Source organism: Dermacentor albipictus, chromosome 2 (assembly GCF_038994185.2).
Source record: "Dermacentor albipictus isolate Rhodes 1998 colony chromosome 2, USDA_Dalb.pri_finalv2, whole genome shotgun sequence".
Classification (NCBI taxonomy): Eukaryota; Metazoa; Arthropoda; class Arachnida; order Ixodida; family Ixodidae; genus Dermacentor; species Dermacentor albipictus.
The window spans coordinates 164,241,507-164,267,340 of record NC_091822.1 but is presented as its reverse complement, the minus strand read 5'-3'; the positions used below and the strand labels follow the sequence as shown (position 1 = coordinate 164,267,340).

The 25,834-nt window shown below is 47.1% G+C and overlaps 1 protein-coding gene across 1 annotated transcript in view; it reads right to left on the bottom strand.

Moving 5' to 3' along the window:
* The window catches only part of LOC139056253 (uncharacterized), a 642,331-nt gene that overhangs the window by 425,523 nt on the left and 190,974 nt on the right, over nt 1-25,834 (bottom strand). The window contains exon 2 of the mRNA XM_070534328.1: nt 19,874-19,927. Coding sequence (XP_070390429.1) covers nt 19,874-19,927 — 54 coding nt within the window. The remainder of the gene's footprint in view (nt 1-19,873; nt 19,928-25,834) is intronic.

The window sequence follows — 25,834 nt, the reverse complement described above, 5'->3', positions numbered from 1 at the left end:
ACTATCGGTGGGATCGGCCACGTTTGAAAAATTTTTGGTATATGTACATGGAGACGAGATCCGCCAGAACCTAGCCATAAGCTGGCTTGCTGTAAAAGAAGTGTTCATGTCAATATTTTTACTAGGGAACCAAAACATGCATGTATATATAGACCTTCTAAGTATGACGTTTTCGTTGGGTGCGGTTTTAGCAAGCGACCTCCTATGCTGACCGTACTGATAAATGTTTTACCTCGAGACATATAATTTAAGGCATACTTGTCTTGTTTTTGGAGTCAATATTTTAAAAGATACGAAGGAATCATCAAAGCACATGTCCTGCGAATTTCTCCATTAATGTTGTCTATAATGCAAATTACATATGAAGATGAAATTTGCGGACCACCCAGCACAAGTATTGAGGCTTTTCGAGATGTCGTTTGTTAGCAGTCGGCGTTTGTTTGGCTCCGTTGACGATCCATGAAGCAGCACGGGCTTTAGAAAGAAATTATTATTATTATTTATTATTATTATTTGATAAATTATTATTATTGGTATTTTTATTATTATTATTATTATTGAAATATTATTTTCAACAGAGCTCTCTTGCGAGATCATCATGTCTTTTATGATGGGACTGGGCGAATATTGGCATTTGATTGTGTACTATCTTCATTTAGGTTACGGATTTTGTGCATATATGGACCCGCGCAGGCCTTAAGGTCCAATGATTTTTTCCGTGACCTGGACGTGTATTTCCTTGACGGTCGTCACGTGGTGCTCGTTGGGGATTTTAACTGCGTCTTAGACACGCGAGCAGATGTGCAGGGCCCGGGCTGGGGTCGCCCTGATTGGAACGCACGGGAGTTGCGTCGCCTTGTCCAGCATTTTTCGTTGCTAGATACATATCAACTTTTTCATGGTTCTTTCTTTGCCTGGACCTGGCGACGCGGTGCGTCGTCAAGCAGGTTAGACCGTGCCTATGTGCCAAGCAGTTTAGCTCAGTATGTCACCCAGTCTGATGTGATAACGTTACCTTCATCCCCTGTTTATATTTCCGATCACAAACCAGTAATACTTGAAATTCGCTTCCCTGCTTCCTCATCAGTAAAACCCTGGCGTCTGGACATGCGCGTTCTACATGACGCACGCTCGCGCTCTTGTTTGTCACGAGTTTTGGGCGCCTCTGTTTCTAGATCTGACCGAGAGTCATGGGATGCGCTCAAGGTGCAATGGCGTCTACACTGTTCAGTTGAAGGACGTGCACTCAGACGACGTATGTCAGAGGAACTGGCGGATACTGCCACGAAGCTCCGCATCGCCCTTCGGGTCAATCAACTGACTCCGTTGATGCGGTCCTGGCAGCGTGAGCTACGGAGGCGTTTCCAACGCCTCATCGCGGCGTCGTCTTTGTCAGCTGCTGCTTGGCGATGCAGACGTAATCCGTGTGCACACCCCGAAGTTCTGCGCTTTTCAAGAAACTCGCTTTTTAGACAGCCGAATGCATTCGGTTCTGCGGCCCCAAGAGCACTTCCTGTTACACCACCTCCCACACGTGATTATTCGCTCTTTGTAACGCATTTTGAAAACATGGCGCGTACGACCATGCAAATAGATTCTGGCTCTCAAGGACTTCATACTTTGCTTAGTGGGCTGCCTCAGGTTCCACCTGAGGTAGCTAACCGTCTTTGTGCACGACCATCAGCCGAGGAAGTGAAGGCAGCATTATCTTCAATGAAGCGTGGCTCGGCCCCAGGGCCGGACGGGTTACCCGTGGATTTTTATCTAACGTTCTGGGAAGATATTGGTGCCACTTTCGTATCGGTTATCAGCCAATGCTTTGAGAACTTTGATTTCCCGTTCAGTTTTCGGGACGGTCGTATTGCGCTGATACCTAAGCACGATCCGTCATCAGTTCGTCCAAAGGAATGGAGGCCAATCACGCTTCTCAACGTTGACTACAAAACCTTCACAGCTGTTCTCACCCGGCGCTTGAGAAGCCTGATGCCTTCCCAAATAGGGCACCATCAGGCATGCTCAGTCCCTGGCAGAGAGATACACAGTCTTTCATTCGTTACTCGTGACATAATGACATACACGCTGACCAGGTCGGCACGTGGTCTCTTAGTTTCACTGGATCAAGAAAAGGCATTCGATCGCCTTGAACATAACTATATTTTTAATGTACTAACCTCGTTCGGCTTCTCGTCAAATTTTGTTCAACTTATTAGGAATACCTATTCAAATATCCGAAGTACATTGTTCCTTGATGGTCGAGAAAGTGCACCGTTTCCCGTTACTCGTGGCGTTCGTCAAGGGTGCCCTCTATCCCCAGTACTTTTTGTGCTCAGCCTTGAACCATTTCTGCGCTCAATAGTGAGAGACCCTTACGTATGTGGTCTCCCACTGCCTGGTAGCGGTGTTGTAAAGGTGACAGCCTTCGCCGATGACATCACATTATATCTCAGGAATGAAGATAGCATAACCCGTAGCCTTCGAATTTTCACTGAGTACGGAAATATTTCAGGTGCTGCGCTAAATTTTTCAAAATGTCGTTATTTGTTCATTGGTTCACCACAGACACGCCTGAGTCCCCTTTTCCGTTTTCAAAAGAGCAATTCTCTTCGCATTTTAGGCCTTGACTACACCTCTAATGGCATATCAGACTCTGTGTGGCTCTCAATTCTTGAAGATGTAAGGCGAAATATTGAAGATGTTCAAGGTTATGATTTACCCCTATCAGAAAGAAGGTACTTAGCGCAGTCTGTATTTTGCGGCCGAGTGTGGTACGTTTGTCACGTCGTACAGCCACCATTACGGGTTACTAGGTCCTTGCAGTCCCTTCTTGGTGCCTTCTTCTGGTCGGGCCGTACAGAACTAGTCTGTCGCGCGGCGCTTGGGCAACCACGCTCTCGCGGTGGGTTCGCCTTCCCATCCGTGTCTGTCCGCTGCCGGCTGCTTGCTCTGCGATTTCTGCTCCGTCTGTTACAGCATGATCAGTGTCCAGCGCGTGAACTCGCTTGCTATTTCCTTGGCACGAAAATTCGCTACATGTTACCGGGCGTACACTTAAATCGCGGCCCACAAGTGTTAAACGCGCCTACATTTTACTGTACGACCGTGGCATTTTATCGACACATACAACAGGTATGTCCTGATGTAGACGTTCTCCAAAACCGTGTAGTAGATACTATGTCAGCCTTACTGCTTCCTCTAGTTCCCCCAGCGCGCCTCGCACGTTCAAATAATGTGTCGTGGGATGCGATAACGGCGTCATTTTTGCCTGGCCACCTACGCGACTTCATGTGGCGTCTAGGGTGGCAAGTGCTTCCAACTCGGGACAGGCTTGAGCGGTGGGGCGTTGTCCCATCTTCGCAGTGTCCCAATTGCCCCCTTCAAGAATCCAATAAACATGTACTGCTGCAATGCGTCGTTGCCAGGATATTTTCGAGGGCCGTGCATACTGGATTTCGTGGCCTTGGAGTTAACCGCTTTATTACATCTGGTCGCTGCTCACGTGGCCGCTTCGCGCGACTTTTAATTGCTGCGGGGGCCTTCTGTCTATGGCGTAACCGGTGCGAGGCAGTTGCCATGGGACGTCGTCACCGCGCTCTATTTCCACTTATGGGGAGGCTATACTCTGAGCTACTGTCGTTTCTGTCGGAGGAGTTGTTCTTCCTTGGAGAAGAAGAGTTCCTTCGACAGTGGTCATGTCGTTTCCTGTCGGTGGCTAATAGACGCGTATGGCTGAATTTTCGTCCAGCCTGGTTCTTGTAGCCAGACTATCAGAATTATTCATTTAATGCACATAGAATGCAGGTGCCCGTGATTTCTGTGTGTGTGTCCTCCCGTATACATGATCATTTTTGTATATACACATCTCGTGCACATCACTTCAAAATTGTGTAAAGTGTTAATCACATCATCATTGTATATAACCATTGTGCACACTGTATATATTGAAAATCATTTTGTACATGTGGCATTTAGTTTATGTGTAACTGTGCCTTTCCGTGGGTATACGTGTTTATATGTTGGTGCGTGAGGACTTGGACACTACTCGCGTTGACAACGCGCTGTGTTTCGTGTCTTACATGTTATCGTCCGCGTGGAATTGTGCCGTGATTATGACTCAGTGTTCGTATCGTCTCTTGTCGAAATAAACTTTTTCTAAACACACAAGAAATTAGGAGAAATGTCGAGGCATGACGCGAGTATCGGGGGAAAAAAGAATGAGAAATCAACTTGCAGACGTTTCATTTTTTATGTGAAGCATATTACTAGAGCTCAACCCAGCTCCTCAGGCGCGGCGGTGTCGCCTTCAATACCACGTGACACCATAACGTCACGACAGAGGAGAAACGGTGCTCCAACTCGCGGCGGTATATAAGCAGCTGCGCTTGCCTCTGCTAGACACTCACGAGGTGAGATGCCTCCTGGAGACAGAGCTGCTCGTTGGAATGAATGAGAAGCGAAGGTTGCGGCGTGCTACAGAGACTGTTTCTAGGTGGCTTTGCTACGGCGCAGCGACTACACGCTCCGCTTCGGACGCGGTGAGCGTCGAGCAACGCAGCGTTCGGCGCGACAACGAAATGTGGGCCTGAGCAAGCGCCGCACGCCTGAGCCGACGCCGACGACACTGGCTTTTCTGCGACACGAGCTCCTTAACGCTGTCGCGTTAGAATAAAGGCTAGTATGCTTCGCATCCTGGGCTTAACCTTAGCTAAGCCACGGCCAGTTTTTTTTCTTTCCCGCTAAAACTAAAAAGTTGGGCGTATAAATGACCTTACACTTTGCGACTTATTTTTCTTGCGTTACCTAGGAAGAAGCTAACCACACGCCACGCGTGACAGATGCATACGTCATGAGCCAGACAGGGCCACCGAAGCCAGCGAGGCCGGATGCGCGCGTGAAGTTCGCCTGTTCGGCGACCCGTCTCCTTTGCATATAGCGTGTTTGTTGGGCTCCCGGCGTATTCTTGCGTTCCTTCTGCACTTCGGCATGGCACCACTGCACTATTGGACTACGCCAAGGCGAGAAAAAAGGCGAACCCACAATAATAGCAATATCCGTGTTACTAATATCGTTATATTATTATTATTATTATTATTATTATTATTATTATTTCATGTGACAACATAGATATACAATCAACAGCGAGGGAAATAAGGGAGCAGCCTGGCAACTGCCAATGAGAGGGTCACAAGTCCTGTCTACTCTTTAAAAAAGAGGGGATAGAAGAACCAGTTGAAGATAGGAAAAGGGGAAGTGAAGAGCAAAGAAAGAACCAAAATGACAGGCCATAATGAGTAAAGGAAATGCAAAGAGTAGAGTTGCCTGTAGGAAGAAAACAAGCACGAAAACAGAAAAACGAAACAAAACGCACACGCAGGTAGCAGTAACTACAAAACATCGTAAACAATAAGAACAAGAAGTCGGTCAAAAATTTCTCTTTAACAAACAAAAACAAAATGAATGCTTTACAGCCGGGTAGCTAAACCGGGTTTTGTAGGTAAGTAAGTAGAGCGCGACGGGGTGGGGGGCGGGATTTAGCCCGGTCGCGTCGAGAAGCACAATACCACTCAGATGCAGGCAGTCATCGAAAGTCGTACACTGCAGGCCAAATAGACAATAGCCCTTTAGCAGGGACGCGCCCTACGAATGAAAAAAATGGCTGTGGCTTAGCTAAGGTTAAGCCCAGGATGCGAAGCATACTAGCCTTTATTTTAGTTGTTGAACCACTGTTTAGCCTGGTGAACTGCTGTTGCTTGGCTATAAGTGGTTCGGCTAGACGAAGAAACAACTCATGCATTACTGCTTCGCCTTCAAGAGTGGAACGCGACAGCGTTCCCGTCGACCCGCCAAGGGGTGTAAGACAATGGGCTGGCTACAGGGCAGCGACTACGCGCCCCGCATTGGACGCGGTGAGCGTCGAGCAAAGCAGCGTTCGGCGCGGCAACGAAATGTGCGCCTGAGCAAGAGACAAACGCCTTAGAAACAGCTCGTTTCTAAGGCAACACCGCATTCACTAGAGGCGCTTTTGTACCGCTTTGAAGCATCGTACTCGTGGCTCAGTGGTAGCGTCTCCGTCCCACACTCCGGAGACCCTGGTTCGATTCCCACCCAGCCCGTCTTGCAAGAGTTGAGCCAAAGCCACTTCTCCTCTGTCGTGACGTCACGGTGTCACGTGGTTTCAAGGCGACACCGCCGCGCCTGAGAAGCTGGGTTGAGCTCTCGTAATATGCTTCGCATAAAAGAAAAATGGTAGGCGGTTCTAATCTTTCATTTAGGTGTCTCTTAGTGGCATTCGCACCTCGGCCTTGGTGTTATTTAGGTTAACTTAAGGCGAACGCAGCGCGCAAGCCGAACTCGGAGGAGGAAGCGCGCGAACGTCTTTCCCCTGGCACGATGTGCGGGTGACGAGCAAGGGAGGGGGGCGAACAGAAAGCGCAGCGCGCGCCACCTCGCCGACTGAAGCCCCCTAGCGACCGGCGCACGGAGCTAAAACCCCTTAAACTTCGTGAAGTAGCAACACTCTCCTCCTCCGCCTTCACTCCTCCTCGTTTCTCCTCCACTTCACGCTCCCTCCTCGACCGTGGCGCCGCCTACACTGCTCGAGCGTAGCAACGGCGCCAACATGCGCTTCTCGCCCCTCCGTAGACGCTTCTCGAGCAAAAATGGCGGTGAAGCAAGGCGCGAGGGCCCACGTGATGCTATTAGGCCAATAGCGACGCGGCGGCGGCCTCGGCCAGAGCGCGCGATGAGGAGGCGGCATTATTCAAAGCGTGGCACTACTTTACGAAGTTTAAGGGGCTTTACACGAAGCGCTCTCTGCGGTGCTGACGGTCATGTAACGAGCGCGCGCGTGCAGCTGTTGCGAGCAAGCGAGCGAGCAGGTGCGCGCCGGAAGAGGAGAAGCGAGAGAGGAGGGAGTGACGTCACATCGGCTCTACTAGGCAGATGTTCGGTCTATGCCAGGCAACAGTATTCCATAAATTAGCCGGTTAAATGTCATGCCACATTTATTCCGTGACGTCATTAACGACGCGATTACTTCGGCTTTGCACTTCCGGGTTTCCAGGAATTGCGCCAAAGTCGTGCTCACGTGGCGGGTCTCTAAAATCTGCGATTTGGGGCTTTGGTGTGCGCTAGTCAGGGTTTTCTAATTAATTCTAGTTATTCCAGACACTTCAGTAGAGAGAGAGAGAGAGAGAAGGGAAGAAGGAAAGGCAGGGAGGTTAAGCAGACTGAGTCCAGTTTGCTACCCTATACGCCGGGAGGAGAATGGGGAGTGAAAGAGAGAGATACTTCAGTAACTCATAACTAAAGTTAAGCTGTGATATCGTATCTATAATGACACGCATGAATTCTGTACTGTACAATTTTTTTTCTGTTTTTTTTCTGATTTATCTTGAATTTTGTCCGCGGTAATCAGTGGTTTCTAATTAATTACAATTATTCCAGACACTTCTGTAACTCAACTTGTAACTAACCTTGTGCTCTAGTGCCCTATCTATTACTCAACCCATCAATTATGTATGTACTGTATTTTTCTATTTTATTCTGACTTATTTTGAATTTCGTCCCCGGTCGTCTCAGGAGGTGAACCGGTAGTGCTGCGCAAGAAACAAGAGTGTCACTCGGGGCTTGTGCCACAAAAAAAAAAGAAAAGCTGGTATCCTGTACTAGTTGGTACTGTAAAGGCACCCTACATAAGCACGTATTATATGTATGTGCACTGTAGATGTCGCTCATTGAACAGCTGGTGATTTGACTTAAATGCAACTTAAACGAAAATTTTCTGATAGGGACTGCTTTGAGCGTACCAGGCGGCAGGGATCAAGAACCCGAACCGCAAGCGGCACGTCATCGGATTTCGCGTGAATATGCTGCAAAAGCCTTTTACGAAGCAAATGTAAAAGCACTGTTATCAATTCTCTTTTGTGCTGGAGATGGCCATAGTCTTGGCCATCATAGACTATGGCCAACAGCTGGAGATGGCCATAGTCTTGGCCTTTGACACTGTTACGATCGATCAGCTGGCGTAGTGACCTAGCCTCTCCTAGCCCACTGCGACAAATCGCTTCGTGAAGCTGGCAGTGCTTCCCCACCGGCGCCCGCAGAGCGAGACACGTTTGGCGGACCGAGTATTGTTAGCTGGTTCACTGACGCCTTCACGGACCAATGGGAGCAAGAAAACTCCTGGAAACGGGTGTTCTATGGCATCCCCTCACGGACTCCGCTAACCACCACGGTCGTTTGACAAACACCGAAGCTAACCGCGGTGTCATCCCAGGAACCAAGACGCGCCAACTTGAGTCAAGCGCGACAACTCCTGTCTATGAAGCCCTTCTCTTTTCTGTGTGTTCAGTGAAACAAAGGTGCAGGAGTGAGGGTGAGAACCCTTGCCCTCAACGCGGGTCCTTCGACGACTTCGGATGCTCCGATTGGACGAACGTTTGCAGAGCAGTTTCCCTGTTCTAGGGATCTAGAGGGGACAGAGGGGGGTTTAAGCAAACGTTAGCGGCTCCTATGTGTGCTTCACTCCAGTCATGCTAGTCTGATGAGATGTAACGTTCTCCACTCTTCATGTAGATATTGTAAATAAACCCAATACTTCTTGTTCTCGATGAGAACATGCTCTTCCCTTCAACAACGGCCTTGGCGTGGATGATTCGGACGACGGCATGGGCCAGCTACCCCTTTAGATAAGCTCGACCGCAAACCTTACAGCACATAAATCATTCACATTCGGCTCCAATGTCGTATGATGGCGAACTGCCTCTCGCAGTAGAATGGGCTTGCTACTTTTCAACAAATACCACTTGTCGCTTCTCTCTCCACGCTCCCTTTGATCTAATCTAATAGCCCGGTAAATGTCATGACAAGGAGCCCTGCATCACCAGTCTTCAATCGCGCGCTGTATGTGTGGGCGGAAGCGAAAGTGTGTATAACAGAGACGTGTTTTACACACAAGCAACAACAGTGTCTCGCAATAACACGACACGATTGCAGTAGAGGAATCGTCGGCGGCTAAGGCGATATATTATGAGAGCATGTGGCGCCAAGATTACGCCGGTTACAGATCTAGGAGCGTGGGCGGAAGAAAATGGAAGTGCGTGGGAGTTAGGGTGAGAGGAGAGGGGGAGCTGAGGTTGGGTGTTAGAAGAGATTCATTCTTCGCATTCGAGTTGCGTCCGCCTCCTTTCGCAGATATGTGTACATACATGCTCCCTCAGCCTCCCTTCGTGGCCTAGGAGTATACGTGACCCCATCGCTTCTGCAACACTTCTTCAGAATCGCCCTATATCTAGTACGTATATACCTTCCGACGCGCCGAAACAAGACAAGGAGACCGATGCGTTGGTTTCGTGGGCGCATGACACATATATATGAACGCCAGTTTAGGCGGGAGCATTGTCCGTGCCCCGAATCAGGATCCCCCATGCCTCGCGCTCTGCTGCTGCTGCTGCCCAAACAGCACAAAGGTCGAAGCGCGTAACAGACGACGCGCGCGAAGCAGACGACGTTCCCACTCCCTGTACAACATTTACCAAGCTTACAGCGCCCGTTCTTTGTCACTGTGTTTTCATTTTCGCCGCGATTTCCCTTGTCTTTCAGCGACACAAGAACGAGAAAACAACAATGGTAAACGCGATCAGCACTCGAAGAAAGCAGATGCGGAGGCGAGGGTTATCGGGTCGCCCAGCCCAAGGAAAGAAAAGTAGGCGGTGTCATCGAGTGTTAAGCTTTCGCTATACTGCTGGCTTTTCTCGCCGCCTTTTTGCCCCTTACTTCCGTCGAAAAGCCGTTTAGACAATACAGGATTGTATGCTGTTCTCGCATGGTTTTTTCTTTTTTTTTTTGAGCCTGTGTGAACGCGCATTCTTCTCTTCGCAGCCACAGCCTGCGTAGAGATAGAGGATAGACCTCCGCAAAAGACGAGGTAGCTTGAAGATTACAGGCTGTAAGCCTACTAGCGAAGACCGAAAACAGTGGTTCTATGTTTAGAAACGCCTGAAACGAGCCTCGTTTTATTTTTGAACAGGCCAGGCGCCTTCCGTTGAACGAAGCGTGAATATATACTTATTGGGCGGTGCTGGCCGGTAGCACAGCAATAAGTACGGAATAATTCATTGTTGTGCTAGTTGGTCTTGCCTTGCTGTCTTGTCTTTGTCCTCTCTTCCCATGAGAGTTTTATTTTGTGTTGCGCCAACTTTCCTCGCGAGAAATAAGTGCGGAACTTCTCGGCCAGGCTTTTCGAAAGACTGTCGCACTTGCCCACCGGTGACTTAGAAATCTAAAAAGCACAGTACTTCCTTTTTCGCTTGCCCTAAGGTAGCTAGCCTATGGGGCACTAAGCAGATTGTTTGCCGCAAAACCGTGCCGTTCTGTTTACTTGCAGCGACCGCTGTATATATGGCTTATTTTTGGCACGCTTGGACAAGTGGCTCGTTACCGAAGCAACCGAGATGACGCACGCGCGGCTTCTACTTATTATTATTATTATTATTATTATTATTATTATTATTATTAGTAGTAGTAGTAGTAGTAGTAGTAGTAGTAGTAGTAGTAGTAGTAGTAGTAGTAGTAGTAGTAGTAGTAGTAGTAGTAGTAGTTGTAGTTGTAGTAGTAGTAGTAGTAGTAGTAGTAGTAGTAGTAGTAGTAGTAGTAGTAGTAGTAGCAGTAGTAGTAGTTTATGACTGCAATCTAAGCGTACCTATAGAGGTCTCTCCCGACTGCCAGCTACATGCGCCAGTGTAAAGTGGTCCTGTCGATACACTTAAAAAAATCTAGCCGGTGATCAGCCGGCGAGCAGGTTCGCCATTTGGCGAACCTGCTCGAGACTCAAGCCTCGACCTTTCGTTAAGGCCAGCCACGGCTGCACGTGCCACCGGTGGCGAGCGCTATTCTTTTCTGAGCGACCGCTGCCTACCGAGGCACAGGTAGCTTGCTTTATGCAGGCGGCCACGGTTCTGGTGATTGAGCTTAGATTTGGCGGCGCCATATCTTTACGGATTCCGAATCGATGGGTAAAGAAGAAGAAATTGTGGCAGAAGCCATCTCACGATCACTGTGGACGCTAATGAGCTAGCGTTGAATCAATAGAGCAACACAACGTGTTGCCTCCGTCGAAACGAGTTATGAAAAAATTGACGGTCACTTTCATCATCATCAGCAGCAGCAGCTTGGTTACGCCCACTGCAGGGCAAAGGCCTCTCCCATACTTCTCCAACTACCCCGGTCACGTACTAATTGTGGCCATGTTGTCCCTGTAAACTTCTTAATCTCATCCGCTACCTAAATTTCTACCGCCCCCTGCTACGCTTCCCTTCCCTTGAAATCCAGTCCGTAACCCTTAATGACCATCGGTTATCTTCCCTCCTCATTACATGTCCTGCCCATTCCCATTTCTTTTTCTTGATTTCAACTAAGATGTCATTTACCCGCGTTTGTTCCCTCACCCAATCTGTTCTTTTTTATATCCCTTAACGTTACACCCTTCATTCTTCTTTCCATAGCTCGTTGTGTCGTCCTCAATTTCAGCAGAACCCTTTTCGTAAGCCTCCAAGTTTCTGCCCCATACGTGAGTACTGGTAAGGCACAGCTGTTATACACTTTTCTCTTGAGGGATAATGGCAACCTGTTGTTCATGATCTGAGAATGCATGCCAAATGCACCCCAGCCCATTCTTATTCTTCTGATTATTTCCGACTCATGATCTGGATCCGCGGTCACTACCTGGCCTAAGTAGACGTATTTCCTTACCTCTTCCAGTGCCTCTCTACCTATCGTGAACTTCTGTTCTCTTCCGAGACTGTTAAACATTACTTTAGTTTTCTGCAGATTAATTTTTAGACCCACCCTTCTGCTTTGCTTCTCCAGCTCAGTAAGCATGCATTGCAATTGGTCCCCTGATTTACTAAGCAAGGCAATATTGTCACGTGGCGGTACCGTTGAAGAACACAGTAGCAATAGTGTGAACGACAAAACTAACTTTTATTGGGCGAACCTGTGCCCACAAAACAGGCTACCCTTATAACACAACGATAGCGGCGAACACGGTCGGCGATCGTCGAAAATCTGATCAGTGTGTCAAGCACGTCGGCTTTTATACAGCAGTGGTCGAATGTCCCAGATTAATCGTTGGGACCCGCGTGCCTTCCACAAAGTTCTACACCATTCGCGTCACGCGATGAAATCACATAAAACAAGGTTCGCCGACAACAGACAGAGGATAGAAGCATCGACAACTTTCCAGAAACTTCGGATACATGCAGGCGCGCCTCACGCTGTGCTATAACATTTGTTATGCGGGGAAACGTGGTCGCCCGATGAAGTACACGTGTCAATATCATCAGCGAATCGCAAGTTACTAAGGTATTCTCCATTAACTCTTATCCCCAATTCTTCCGAATCCAGGTTTCTGAATACCTCCTGTAAACACGCTGTGAATACCATTGGAGATTTCGTAGCTCCCTGCCTGACGCCTTTCTTTATTGGTATTTTGTTGCTTTCTTCATGGAGGACTACGGTGGCTGTGGAGCCGCTGTAGATATATTTCAGTATTTTTACATACGACTCGTCTACACCCTAATTCCGTAAAGCCTGCATGGCTGCTGAGGTTTCGACTGCATCATACGCTTTCTCGCAATCAATGAAACCTATATATAAGGGTCGGTTATATTCCGCACATTTCTCTATCACCTCATTGATAGTGTGAATATGGTCTATTGTTGAGTAGCCTTCACGGAATCCTGCATGGTCATTTGCTTGACAGAAGCCTAAGGTGTTCCTGATTCTATTTGCGATTACCTTAGTAAATACTTTGTAGGCAACGGACAGTAAGCTGGTTGGTCTATAATTTTTCAACTCTTTGGCATCCCCTTTCTTATGGATTAGGCTATGTTAGCGTTCTTCCAAGATTCCGGTACGCTCGAAGTCATGAAGAATTGCGTCACATTAGCATGTGCTAAAGACGACGAAGGGGACCCCTACCAAAGCTCGAGAGTTTCACTCCCGCCAAATTTCTTTGGTTGTAGTGCCCTAAATGACTATGTCTTAATTACCTTTGTCTTAACTAACTTCGCCCTAACTTCACCCTAATTCTTTGTCGCCATCTCAACTCCTTCAAAATTACTCGACGCATTGATGCTGTGCTACTAAAGTAATTCTTTCAAATGATGTCTTTTGGAGTCTCTTTTTTGTTACTCGCGCACTGACCGCCTGACCGGCTCTTCTAAAGCCACAAAATTGCCGCCAAGGACACCCTTGAATGCTCCCTAACCTCTCGCTTCCCCAACACCCTCCCATTCCCTTCTTTTCCTTTTCTTGCTCTTTTTCCCCTATTGGTGTCTTTTTTCTCTCTTTTTATCCCTCTTAACCCTTCCCCCTGCGCAGGGTAGCCAACCGGAACTACTTCTGGTTAACCTCCCTGCCTTTCTCTACATTATTTTCTCTCTCTTCTCTCTCTCTCTCTCTCGTTTTCTTTCTTTTCTTTTCTCCCCCCCCCCTCCCACTCTCCCGCTCTTGTCCCCCCGTCTTGGGAACCAGGCTCACAGATGGCAGGCGGCAGCGCTCATTCTCTCTGAAGTCTCTCCCTTTAAAACCAGCCGCCACCGACAACCGCACGTGACGCCACTGTACAAAGCTTTTAAAGCTAACATGCCGAGAATGACGAGGCCGCCTTTGACGAAGATAGATCCTCCTATCGAAACGTTGGCCATCCTGTCTGAGGCTCCTTATCCCTGTCTATAACCTTTATACCACAGTGAGCTATTCCATCTGTCAGCCCCTATCTTGGTTTTGGATTAGCGTGGTATTTAAATAATTCCACCGCTACGCAGGTACCTCCATACAATATTTGAGTGGGTACGTCGAAGAGGTTCAGCCAGGACATTCGTTGCAGTTGTCTCTATGACCGACGAAGGGATGAGCACTAAATTGTGCATATTTACCGGAGCCCCGTACTGCGCTTCTGGTGTCCTTACTACTGGCCGAGGCTCAAGCTTCATCTGAAATTTTCATCAGTGTCCATGTCATAGCGTGTCTCCTCGCACTTGAAGGACGCGAAAACACGACGCATTCGTGGCTCGCCACAGTCGCGCATCGCTCATTTAGAAGCTGCTGCACGGTATGGCCTCACTCATCCAATGCCGAAGAGTCTAGCAGGAACGTTTTTTGTCAATTTAAATAAAAAGGAGTAGCAGAAAGAACGGCCCATTCCGACGACGTTGGAAGGGGGGCACAATTGCGACGCATGGGAAGAAATTTCGCTCCAGATTTTATGCGGAATGGAAAGTTCGCCGAAAATTTTTGAGGTCCTGGAATGTTCTAAGGAAAGGAACCTGTGCGCCCCCTGTTTTCCTGAGCCGTCTCGCTGTAGAACAACAATAATTTTGTTACGCAGCCTAATATAGACAAACTGACAGCGAGAGACAAGACTACGAAAATATGTCATGTATACGTTCTGTATGTTAGCAGCTTATTTGACGGTCGAGTGTAAAATAATTGAGCACATTACATCTCCCATTACGCCTACCATTTCTGCAAGCGAGTTTTATTTTGCGCAGTGAGTGAAAAGAGATGAGTCGCAGCGGGCATTCGTGCAAGGAACTTGTCCTGGATGGTTAGCTTGTATTATAGAGTGCAGTGTCGCCTCGAAGTAATATCTCCTCATTGTGTTTGAATGATGCTTCGAACTGTTGCCCTAGAGATTGAGGGCTATCTACAACCAACTGTCAGATTTCTGAAACAAAGAGCCGAAGAAGGAGTGCAACCTCGGTTGTTAGAAGCAGTGTGATAACGTGATGAAAGTGTTGCGAGCATCGTAGACATAATGTGTACGCCCTGTTGAACAGATTTAACGTTCGGCACTTTCGCATGTCCGCATGCTCGTGGCATGCATATTGTTTTACATGCCGTTGTTGCGTGTTCATGACGCATGGGGAAATTTGTAAAGGCCGCTAAAAAGCGATCCATGCCCATTCACCGTTTCTCTTACACACACGCTAAACTCAGACTTCCCATGTGCCGGGATCCGCCAAGTTCCATAATTAAAGAGGGAAGTCGGCTCGTTGCAAGTGAGAATGTTTTTCAGTAGGTCTACGAATACAAAAAAAGGCGAATGAAAATGCTTTTTTGATTTGCATTCCATTAGAGAATTCACTATTCAAAGCTGTCAAAATAATTGCTCCTGTTCAAATATGCGAAGACGTCGAACTTGAGTTTCTAATAGAACATGAGGAGCTAGTATTTATGAGTGGGAACAGGGAGAAATACCGATGCAAGTGGCGACTGTTGCAAGTGCTTCTCCTGTTGGAATGAGGCCATGATTATTGGGCAGAGTCAACCGTTCTTGAGCGAAAGTATGGAGCAAGTAAGTTTTGGTCAATAAGCTTCAGCTGTAGAGCCCCTTTGTCTCAATCTAGGCAAAACAAATTCTTAGTTTGTTAGTCTCATCATGTTAGCATTTTTTCGTGACAATGTGCTGCGCTATAGAATTAGACTAACCTCCTTCAACGAGCAGAAAACTTCATGTCCATATCATGACGTGCAGCTGCTTTGTTTCAACATTGTCGCTGTCATGGTGCACTAGATATACCACCTTTCAGTCATCCCTCTGTTGCAAGCTCCTAAGTTGACCGGACGTACAGGTTGTAAACAGGAATACATGTCTCAAATAATCTAAATGAGCTTCTTTAGCGAAATAAACACAACAATATCTGTATACTTTGCCATATTTAGAACTGAGAAAATACATCCATATTCAATTTCGCATTTGAAGGACGTACTTGTTTTAGTATTTCTTCTTGGTACGAATAGGGAATTTTTCTATTCGAACAACTGCTTATCGGGAAATCGTGTTCTGCCGTCAGATTCTTACACAAAACAGATGATTGCCTGCATTATTGTCAAACAAATCGTGTTCTGCCGTCAGATTCTTACACAAAACAGATGATTGCCTGCATTATTGTCAAACAAGCACTCCGAATCTGAGAGCCCAGCACGGATAGGGAAGGTGAGTGAATGTAAGGAAAAGCGCACGAGCGTTATGCGAGACCTACCGGGCACCGCGGTAATGACGCACCGCCAATGTGATCCATTACACGGGCTTCAGATCCCCGTAAACCCGCTTTCGGTACTTCAAATTTTTTCGAAGGTCGAAGCCTGCAACTTTTTCTTGACGACGTGTTGATCATGTTTGGCATCGCGCCCTGGGAGCAAAACAACTTGGTTGCAGCGTTTCACGACCTTCCCAGGCGACCTTGTCGCCACCGTACGGAAGCAAAAGTGTGACCCGCGCTGTAAGTTAGGTCACGTACTTGGTGCGGTAGATCGTCTTTTGCAATATGCGAGCTCCATAACACTGCGGTAGAGCCGAGTGTTTACAGGGTTTCCTGCCGTCGCCGTCGATTCCAGCCTGAGGCGTCACGAGCTGCCTCAGGATCCCATCCACGCTTGGTGCTTGCCTCACGACTATGCTGTCCGCCATGCATCAAAAAAAGAAAAAAACAAGAAACCACAACAATGCCGGAAAAGAACTAGAAAGCACAACATGTAGTCTTCCACCACCGTCGGTCCAATATTGAGGCGTACCCTAACAATTCTGCGGCCTTATTTCTCTTACACGCTTGGCTTAAAAGGACGCAAACCAATCCTGTTAGTGGAAGCCGGCAATAAAATATAGGAAGGCGACAGGGCGCTGCTTTTCGTTTGGCGTAAAATTACTTTCTCCATGAATTTTCAGCATATGCATTACTCGAAGTTTGAGCCCAGAAGCTTTGTGTAGCCTCGTCCAAAAAAGGAAAATAGTAAGAAAAGTTGTCGAGGAGCGATTCCTTCCAGGAGCACCGGAAGTGGTTGCACATGATAGACAGGCGAGGGGTGGGACGCCATCTGCGGCCACTGAGCCTCTAATGACCACGTCTGAAAGTTCCACATGCCAAGTTTCACAACGAGTTAAAGCGCATTTTTGACGTAGCCAGGGGTGCGATCCCGTATTTGAAGGATGTCACCTGCTGGGGCCGATGCTTGTCTCCGGATGTCTTCAGAGCTGTACATTCCTATAGGAAGTGATGAACAAACACGGTTGCCTACCAAAGGTGTGCCTTGCGGTCTTCATTGGCAACGTCCTGGTCAACACAGCAAGCGAGGCTCGCGCACTACGCAGAACGATATCCTATCCAGATTTCTTCAAAATAAAATGTTTTGTCTCTCTTTGTCTGGCTCCCATATAACATTTCCCCTGCTGCTTTCATTGCGATAAGTCGCTGTCGTCGCACTGGGTGCTGACAACGGGCTATCGTGACACAATTAACTCACTGTAGAGCTTCGCATCTGAAGCTTCCACACTGAGCCATACTGAGCCTGGTCTAAGAAGTTCTGTTTCGCATTCTTTCTCTTTCACACTATCCCTCAAAAAAGGCTCCGAGCCAATCCTTTAAACATAGTAGTCTCCCTGCACATACGCTCTGTAAACGGTCTCCATAAATAACAGGAAACGGGAAAGGGGACAGTGATCGCCCTACCACCACTTTCAATGCTACTGGCGGCCGAGGTGTCAAGCACCTCATAACACATCTAAATGTATGCGTTGGTGATCTTGGAGGTCATGCGCTTTCGAGTGCTAATGGGCATGACCTACAAGATCTGGCGGCGAAGTGCGCATCGCTTAATCTCGGAGATCATTTACTTAATGCTTTGATTCAGATGCCTGCCAGGCAGGGCGACACATTCTCGCAATAGTGTCGACTGAGCAGTGTCAAGAGGCAGAATGCTTTAGTTCTTAAACTGGCAAATTCAACCAATTAAGCAGAACGGCCTTTCCTTTCGTGCTGAAGTGCAGCGTCATTGTCTTTTTTTTATTATTCATCCTCAACTACGATAGGCCAATTTTAAACTAAGCAATATATACAGATTCTTGCAGAAACAGGAGTCCCATGTAGACAATACCGTAACTCTCTCAGATAAACCGTTAACTGATTTCCGCTTAAATTTCCCACCGCTAACACCTCTCAGTAGGTTCAGCTTAAAAACAAGGTTACAAGCGTTTGTGGCTATTTCGTCCGCACAAAAGCGAAGTGCATTTAGTCTGCATCGACGTAAAAAAACATCGATTTTGCTTCAACTAAACGACGGAATTCTCTGCCTACAACATGGGGCAGCGCGCCTTTCGCTGTAGCGATAAGAGATGGCGCTACAGTTCCGTGGCAGCAAAATCGACATTTTGTGGGCTTCGCCGTCTCAAGCGATGCGCACTAAGAATTCATTGTGAACAAACCATGTTAAGTAATGCTCACAAGCATGCTATTGAACTGAACCCACTGCCAAGTGCTACGTGTGAGCTGAAACCAGGCAATGTTTTAGCTGGGAAAGTAATGTATACCTTTCAATGCGATTTACGAAGCGCTCACTACGTGGTGAAAAGTGGCACCAAAGTTCCTCCTTGGCGTCTGCCCTCCGCTCTTTGCATACAAGAGTTTTGCGCCTACGCAAAGTCTATACACCTCCCCCCCCCTCAAAAAAAGAAAAAAAAAACGTGACTCTTTGGACACTTTGGAGGAATGACGTTTAACCTTATCTTGCCTCAATATTTTCTTCTGGTACGTTTTCCTTTAAACTCTAATGTATATTCAAGGCTATGCTGGTTGTTGTACAGTAAAACACAGTCACATCCGTATGAACCAGGGTGGCTAAGCGACATGTCGTAAGAGGGTACGGTTACTTAACACGCACAAACAACTTTTTGACTGTCGAAAACTTTCCTCCCACGTTCACCTTGTGTTTCTTTCTTTAGAGTATGTCAACGACGACTTCGTTATCCTACGCGAAATTCAGCATGAGCGACAAATGCAGTGTAGTTCAAGCAGTGCATATTGCGGTGTTTTATGCAGTATAAGACGCGCATGCAAATCCGACGTTTCCGCGGCATGTCAAGGTTGCCCAGGCAAAGCAGTCTTCGCAAGCAAGCTGTGACAAATGCAGTGACACTACTTTCTACGAAAATGTTTTAGGCTTCGCAAATACGAAGAATTAAGGAAGGTCTGTCACGGCGGATTCTTTATGCATACTGATGCAGCTCTTAGAGGCAGCTGCTCCAAACTGTGTTATTATTCCTTTACAAAGAGAAACTAAAAAAAACTAAAAAAAAGGAAATCAAAGCATTGTTTCTCCGTTCACGCGTTTGGCATGCAGGGCAGGTTGTCAGGCGCATGTTTCGTTTATTCCTGTTTCCAACTTAGGTGAGATCCTTCTCGCGGCGAAATCATGCGCTTTGAATGCGAATGGTCTGAAAGTTGCGATGCTTGAAGTGTAAGAATGCGTTTAGGAAGAGCTGCCTAGAGACCGGACTTTAAGAACGAAATACAAAACGCGGCTGCTAGTGTGAGCTCGCTTTATTTTGTACTCTTTCCAGAGAGCCTAGTATTTGCAGTGTTCTTCCCAGAGTATACCATCGCGCTCAGTATGAGTTGCGAAAGCGCAAGGCAAAGCAGTCGCGCCTTACAGCTCGTACTGAGCGCGATGGTACATCGTGTGCTTTCTGCATGTTGTATTCGAAGTTATTTCTTGTCAGGCCTAAAACTTTCAAAGTGATCGTCGTCGTACGAGTGAATGTCTTTCAGAAGAAAAGAAAAGAAAAGAGAACGAAACAAAGGATCAGCGGTGAAATGCAGAGCAGCGGAGTCGAAAGATGCAGCGGCTAGCTTCTACGGGGCAGTGTGCACGTGCGTAGTTTGTGCAGAAACGCGGAGAGTTTGATGCAGAAGAAAAAAAAAAGAATGTAGAAATGTACAGAAGCGAAATGAAAAGTAAGTGAATGCGCAAAAGGCATGAGCATGAGCAGCCATCGCCAGCAGCGGCGTAAGATGTGCTGAGCTGAAAGGCTGCTTACATGATAGACCCCTAAGCGTGGGTCGTCCCAGTACAGCCTGCAGTCGGTGTGTTCCTGGAAAGAGGGGGAAACATGGCTCAACACACGGCAGTCACTGTTAGATGAGAAAGCGCCACCAAGTTCCTCTGAAAGGTGAGCATTTCACTGTGCCTCAAAGCGCACTTCAGCTGCATCCTTTGGGAGCAGTTTCCTACATTTTCTTTTATTATTTTTTTACGGTGCGCTACTGGTGCAGGTTGGAAAAGAGAACGCTAACAAAATGTATCAGTGCAAGCCCCTGTTAAACGATCACTGCCGCAAAGCACCTTTGTACGCTGTTCAGGCAGCCATATTCAAAGAGCATTCGAGTCGTATTCAAGGCGTTGTATTCAAAACGCATTGAAGCACTCCTATTCAAGCGGTGATGAAGTAGTCGTATTTAAGGAGTAATGAAGCAATCGTGTGCGTGCAGTATTCGAGCAGTGGCATTCCGCCGGTAATCTTGCGTCACTCAAAGCACGATCCTTACATCGTACTTTGAAACTATATGATCTGATGTTTAAATGTGTGCTCTCCTGGAATCGATAAAGTGGGAAAATGTGTCACTTTATAGCTCTCACACTGCGAGCCGATGAGAGTGATTTTCTTACCGAGAATAGGTTAGTGCAAGCAATTCTCTTTATTTCCAGAAACAAAGTAGACGAGCCCATTCAGGCGTTTCTCACATCTATATGTGTCTCCTATTTCACTGTCTAGAATATTTAGTTTAGCAGACACACATCACCCCACAAATACAAATGCGCGCTCAACGTTTCTGTGTTTTTTCTGAAGAAGTGAATTAGTCGACGCTAGTTAACACCACTGCGAATTGGAGTCGGCGTGTGTCAATCCTCAGTCGTAAAGAGTCACTTTGCCGCATGTCATTCTTTACTAGTGCAAAGACTGATAACCAAGAAGTATGGTTCGCTCATCATTTAGTGTCGAAGGCCACAGTAATACGGAGCTGTTGAGAAAATATTCATTTAGCAGGAAAATAATTTCAATGTAGGATATGGTACGATGAACTTTATTCATATCATGAAGATCAACCTTTTGGTGGACGCAGGTGGCTCCCACGTCGGGACAGTAAGGTTTAACCTTACCGCCGTGTGGTGCGCCTTCTGGACGGCCTGTACTTGATCTAAAAGAACTCCACTGTTAAGGACTCGTCGCAACTAGTCTCTTTCCTTGTCACAGTCTGAGAAAAACACAGGACACTGCCAAAGCATATGATCCAGAGTAACGATGCCATTACACTTCTTGCAATTGCTTGGTAATACTCGTTACAAAATTGCATCAGAAGGGCCTCCTTGCTCAGGTTTCGTACTGAGACCTGGCTTAGAGGACCTGCGAAATATGGAGGAAGTTAATGACTGCTAAAAAAAGAACATATCATCCACCCAATTATTCGTGCGATATTTTCCTTTCATGAAATTTCCTACGCTTTGAAAGTTCCCGCCAAGACCGATTCATCAGATTTAGTGTTTCTGCGCTTCAGCGTGTCTACGAATTCGATCTTGTTCTGCAATACCCTAGCCTTCTGGTTAACTAGACTAACAGTGCGACTGACGCGAAAAGCGGCAGAACCCGAGTTGAATTCGCGGATAAGAACAAATTATTGTTTTAATGTGAAGTTTCATTTTTGAAAAAACCTGGTTGATTATTCCTTTGTAGCTTCATGTCACGGTCAAGTGGATGCCAGTTTTCCATTTTACAATCTCTGGTAATTAAGAAAGAGTAAAAAAATATCTGCCTCTATTCCACCCGGTAAATGTAAGTCTACCGCAAAGCTCTTGTGGACGTTAAACAAATACCACCACTCCAACTGACGTTAGACGGCGTTACACAAGAATCACCACCACACGCGATATATACGTCACGCGGGCTAGGATGGGGGCAGAAGTCCAGGATACATCCTCACGTCGTCAGCCAAGTGCAAGGGCATTATTGAGCTAAATCAATGTTTAAAAGAAAACTGCGTCAGAAAATGCGTGAAGTACGACACACACACACACAAGCTACAGATATGGTATCTTCCGATTGTTATTTGGATATACATGAAAACGTAAATGTATTACGCGGAAACTGAAAGACAAAGCCCTTTTTCCAGTTGCCGTGTTAGGTCTGCCTGAGCAGCCGCGGCAGCTGGGTGGCAGTACCGTTACCACAGCAGACGTCCGAATTCGTGCAGCTTCCACAGTGCTCCAGTCAGCTCGTGAGACAGAGTATAGAGGCTAACAGCTTCACTGTAAACAGCGCATCCAAGAATGAAGCATCCGACACAAGTTTGCGCCAAACACCAAGCGGCCAGCCACTCCTAATTATAAAAACAACATTTACCGCCGCGCTGACATGCAAGACTTTCCAGACGCTTCCGAGGAGCTTTCAAGCACGCGTCAACAAACGTGTAACGGTACAACGTTTTCCGGAAGGGGGCTCGCGTTCCTTGTCGTCTGCCGAAAACAACCATCACTCACTCGCACCCGTCGTCTGGAAACTTTTAGACAACTCCGCAACCGTTTGTTCCAGAGCCTCCGTAGCACCGTACAACACGAAATGGCTGCCGTGACCTTTCGTATTATTTTACGTTATTCGTATGTCTTGCTGTTCTTCAGGTTCCGAAGTACGCGGCGAGAAAAAGGAAAGCAATTTGGCCGTGGCTTGCAGCGCCTCCGGCGGCGCCTATCCGTCTTCCGGAGGCGGCAATCTAACGCCGGCGCAATGGAACAAAAAAAAAAAAAAGAAGCCGCGTGCCTAAACAGCGCGACGCCCCCGACGCTCCGACTCGTTCACGACGTGGCGTCGTTGCGTGGTGCCTCAGAAAAAAAAAAAGGTCGTTCGTCTGCAGTGGTATGCGCGCACGATTCAGATAGCAGCTGCCTCGGGTGCCGGGCCAATCTTGCTTTACGCGTATACAGTATATATGACGCCCGTGCATCCATCTCTACGGAGGTTCACCGAGTCCCGACCTTTCGAGCTCTTCCCGCAGGCAAAACTCCTCGCTCCGGCCTGCAGCTGAAGACTTGCGCGGTTCTTTTTTTTTTTTGTTTACACACATTTAGTAATGTTCTTTACTTCGTTCTTTCCCCGACCTTCACTTTATTTCTGCCGTTTCTTTTTTGCTCTTATTATTTTCGCCTCGTTTAGCTTTCACTTAAAGCGAAGCCAGCCAGAGTTCAGAACCACTGGCGTTACAAAGAGCACCCTATATTGGCGTGACAGCGCCTGCCTCGTAATCAGTGCTTGCTATGTTGTATTCAGTCTGCTTTTTTTAAAGCTTTTCGGTTTATTTATTATTTCGTTACATTTATCTCTAAATAGACGTTGGCGGCTTGTATACAGGCATCCGAGTACTGCCATGATAAGAAGAGCTGTAAAAAAAAATGAAAAGACTCAACTGAGATTCAACAGAAAGAGTAGAGCACGCGAGAAAAAGTTCAGCACACGTTCGTGCCATCCGCTCGTAAGCCTACGCATTCTCGAAGTGATACAGTCGCCGCCGTACAACGCGAAAGTTCAGCCGGTGGGACGAACAAAATAGAAAGAAAAAGACATAGGTATTGGTTATTAGCTTTGATCCCGGCAAGGGCGCCAGACGGGGGTTCGTATCCCTGAGCTGGTACAGCAGCAAACGCGCCGCCTCGGAGACCAGCACCTAAGAACACCGACGAAAACTCGCAGCGCACACGGTGATATCAGACGAGTCGAGCCAGAGCGGCAAAAGGGTTCAACAACGCGTGGTGCGCTCATCGCAGTCGGTGATAAATGGTTCCTGCTTCTGAGCACCTCCCCAACCCCTTTTCTCTCTCGCGCTCTTTTTCCTTCTCTGCTGATCTTGTTCTGATCTTGTGCTGATCTCCTTAGATTCTGCGCTTATTCCGTCGGCCCAGCAGGAAACGGGCGTAGAAAGCCAAAACGCCATCATATTGGCGGCACTTTGTTATTGCTGTTCTTCTTCACAGGCAAGCGCTATTTCCCCATCCTTATCGTGGCTTTCTTTTCAATTTTAAGCAATTTATGAAGCCCGCCTTGGTGTACTGGCTCACGGCTATTTTATTTTGATGCTGTGTCTGATTTCACGGCGGGCTTCGACCTAAGCTTTCCTTATATATAGTCAGTTCTTACTATATATATATATATATATATATATATCCTCACTGGCCATCTGGTATGGCTGACAACGCCTATAAGCCTCGTGGGCGTGTGTCGAACAGGACTAGGCCTATGCGACGTGTGCGCGAAAAAAGAGAAAAAGACTAACCCAGGCTCCGCGTACACGCAAGTGTTTGTGTGTGTCTGTACGTGCGTAGCCGAGAGGCACGGAGCGGGGATTGGCGAAGTAATCACTCCAAGGGGTCGTCGTCCTTTGTCACTTTATCACAGCACGCCGGTGCGCCGGTCCCCGGACAAAGAGTTGTGCATTTTTCAGGGGAGAGGGGGAGTGGGGGGGGGGGGGGGGGGCGACGGTGGATGAGTGCTTCGTGTATTCTTCATTTTTATTACCTCGTTTTAATCTTAACTCCCGAGCGCCATGTCGAAGCCGATGCTGGTATATGCGCTGTGTTATGAGCGTCTTGTGACCGGTGTCTCCTCAACGCGTGATGGCAGGAGATCGAGTACTCGAAAAGCGATCGGTTATATTTAGTCTCGTTCGAACAACTGCACACAACTAACTGACCTTGTTATTGCTGTCCATCTTGCAGGAGGCGAGTTCTCCAAAACAAGGAAGTAAGATTCAGTTTCACTTGGATTATTTGTTTTATTCTTCCGGTTAAATACAGCGGGCAAGTTGTTGAGGCATCAGAGGATTTAAAAAAAAATATGAAGCATACTCTTGCCAGCCGCAAAGCCAGGCGTCGCGTTGTGAAAGCCGGGAAGAATGTCACAGCAAAGTCTTTAGCGCAAATCTATCTTCCCTGTGTTCGCACCGAGCAGGTCACGAGCCTGTGGGGCTGTTGTTATATAAGCACTCTCGTAAGCTATCAATCTCCCCTTCGCTCAAGGCACCCGTAGCAAGACGATACACGGGAAATCAGCAAGGCCCTGCCATTTGTGTTATCGTACAAATTTTCGATTTTAATTTCTCCATTCCCATTGTTGTAAATATGTCCATGATTTTTTTTGTTTCCGTTATTTGCACCCAATTCGCTGTCTCTGTTTCAATTCACTTTATTTGTGATGACTCGATCCTGGTTGTCTATTTATACTTTTATTTACCCTGCACTTGATCGCCAGCTTCCTTGATCTCTTCCTCCATTCTGTGTCAACGCTTTTCAGGTACAGATACTTGTGCACTTTAGCCATCCATCTATTTTCATCCGTGTTCCCGAGTCTTTCCTGAAAACTATTTTTGTTCTGCACTTCTCTGACCTCAACAGATGCCCAGCGCATATCACCCTGCATTGTATCGGTAGTGGTTTTACAGCGGGCTCCCAAAGCCAACAGGCCTACCCATCTTTGTTTAACTTCAAACGACGACAAGATATCCAATTTGAAGCACAAAATCGCATTTGCGAAAATTAGCGCCGGCACCATTGCTCCTTTCCAGATTCCAGATTGTAGCCCTACAGTGCTCTATGTTTCATTGTTGCAGCATTCGGCTTCCCATTTATCTCAGATTATATTGGTGGGAACTTGAGTAAGCCTTCCCTTTGTTTAAGTGCACACCGATGTATTCTTATTACTTGTTTATGGGTATCTCTTGATGTCGAATTGGTAACACGTAATTACTAGTCTCCTTATTGAAGATCATAGTTCCCGATTTCTCGGTGCTAAACTTAAGGCATAAATTTGTCGCTGTGTTACCACAAATATTCGCAAGCGTCTATAAATCTCTTGCATTCTCCGCCAGTAGCACTATGTCGTCCGCATACATCTGTCTAGGGACCTTTTATTGCGCCATTTGTGAATTGCGCATGCATAATAACCCTAATTAGCTGTTCT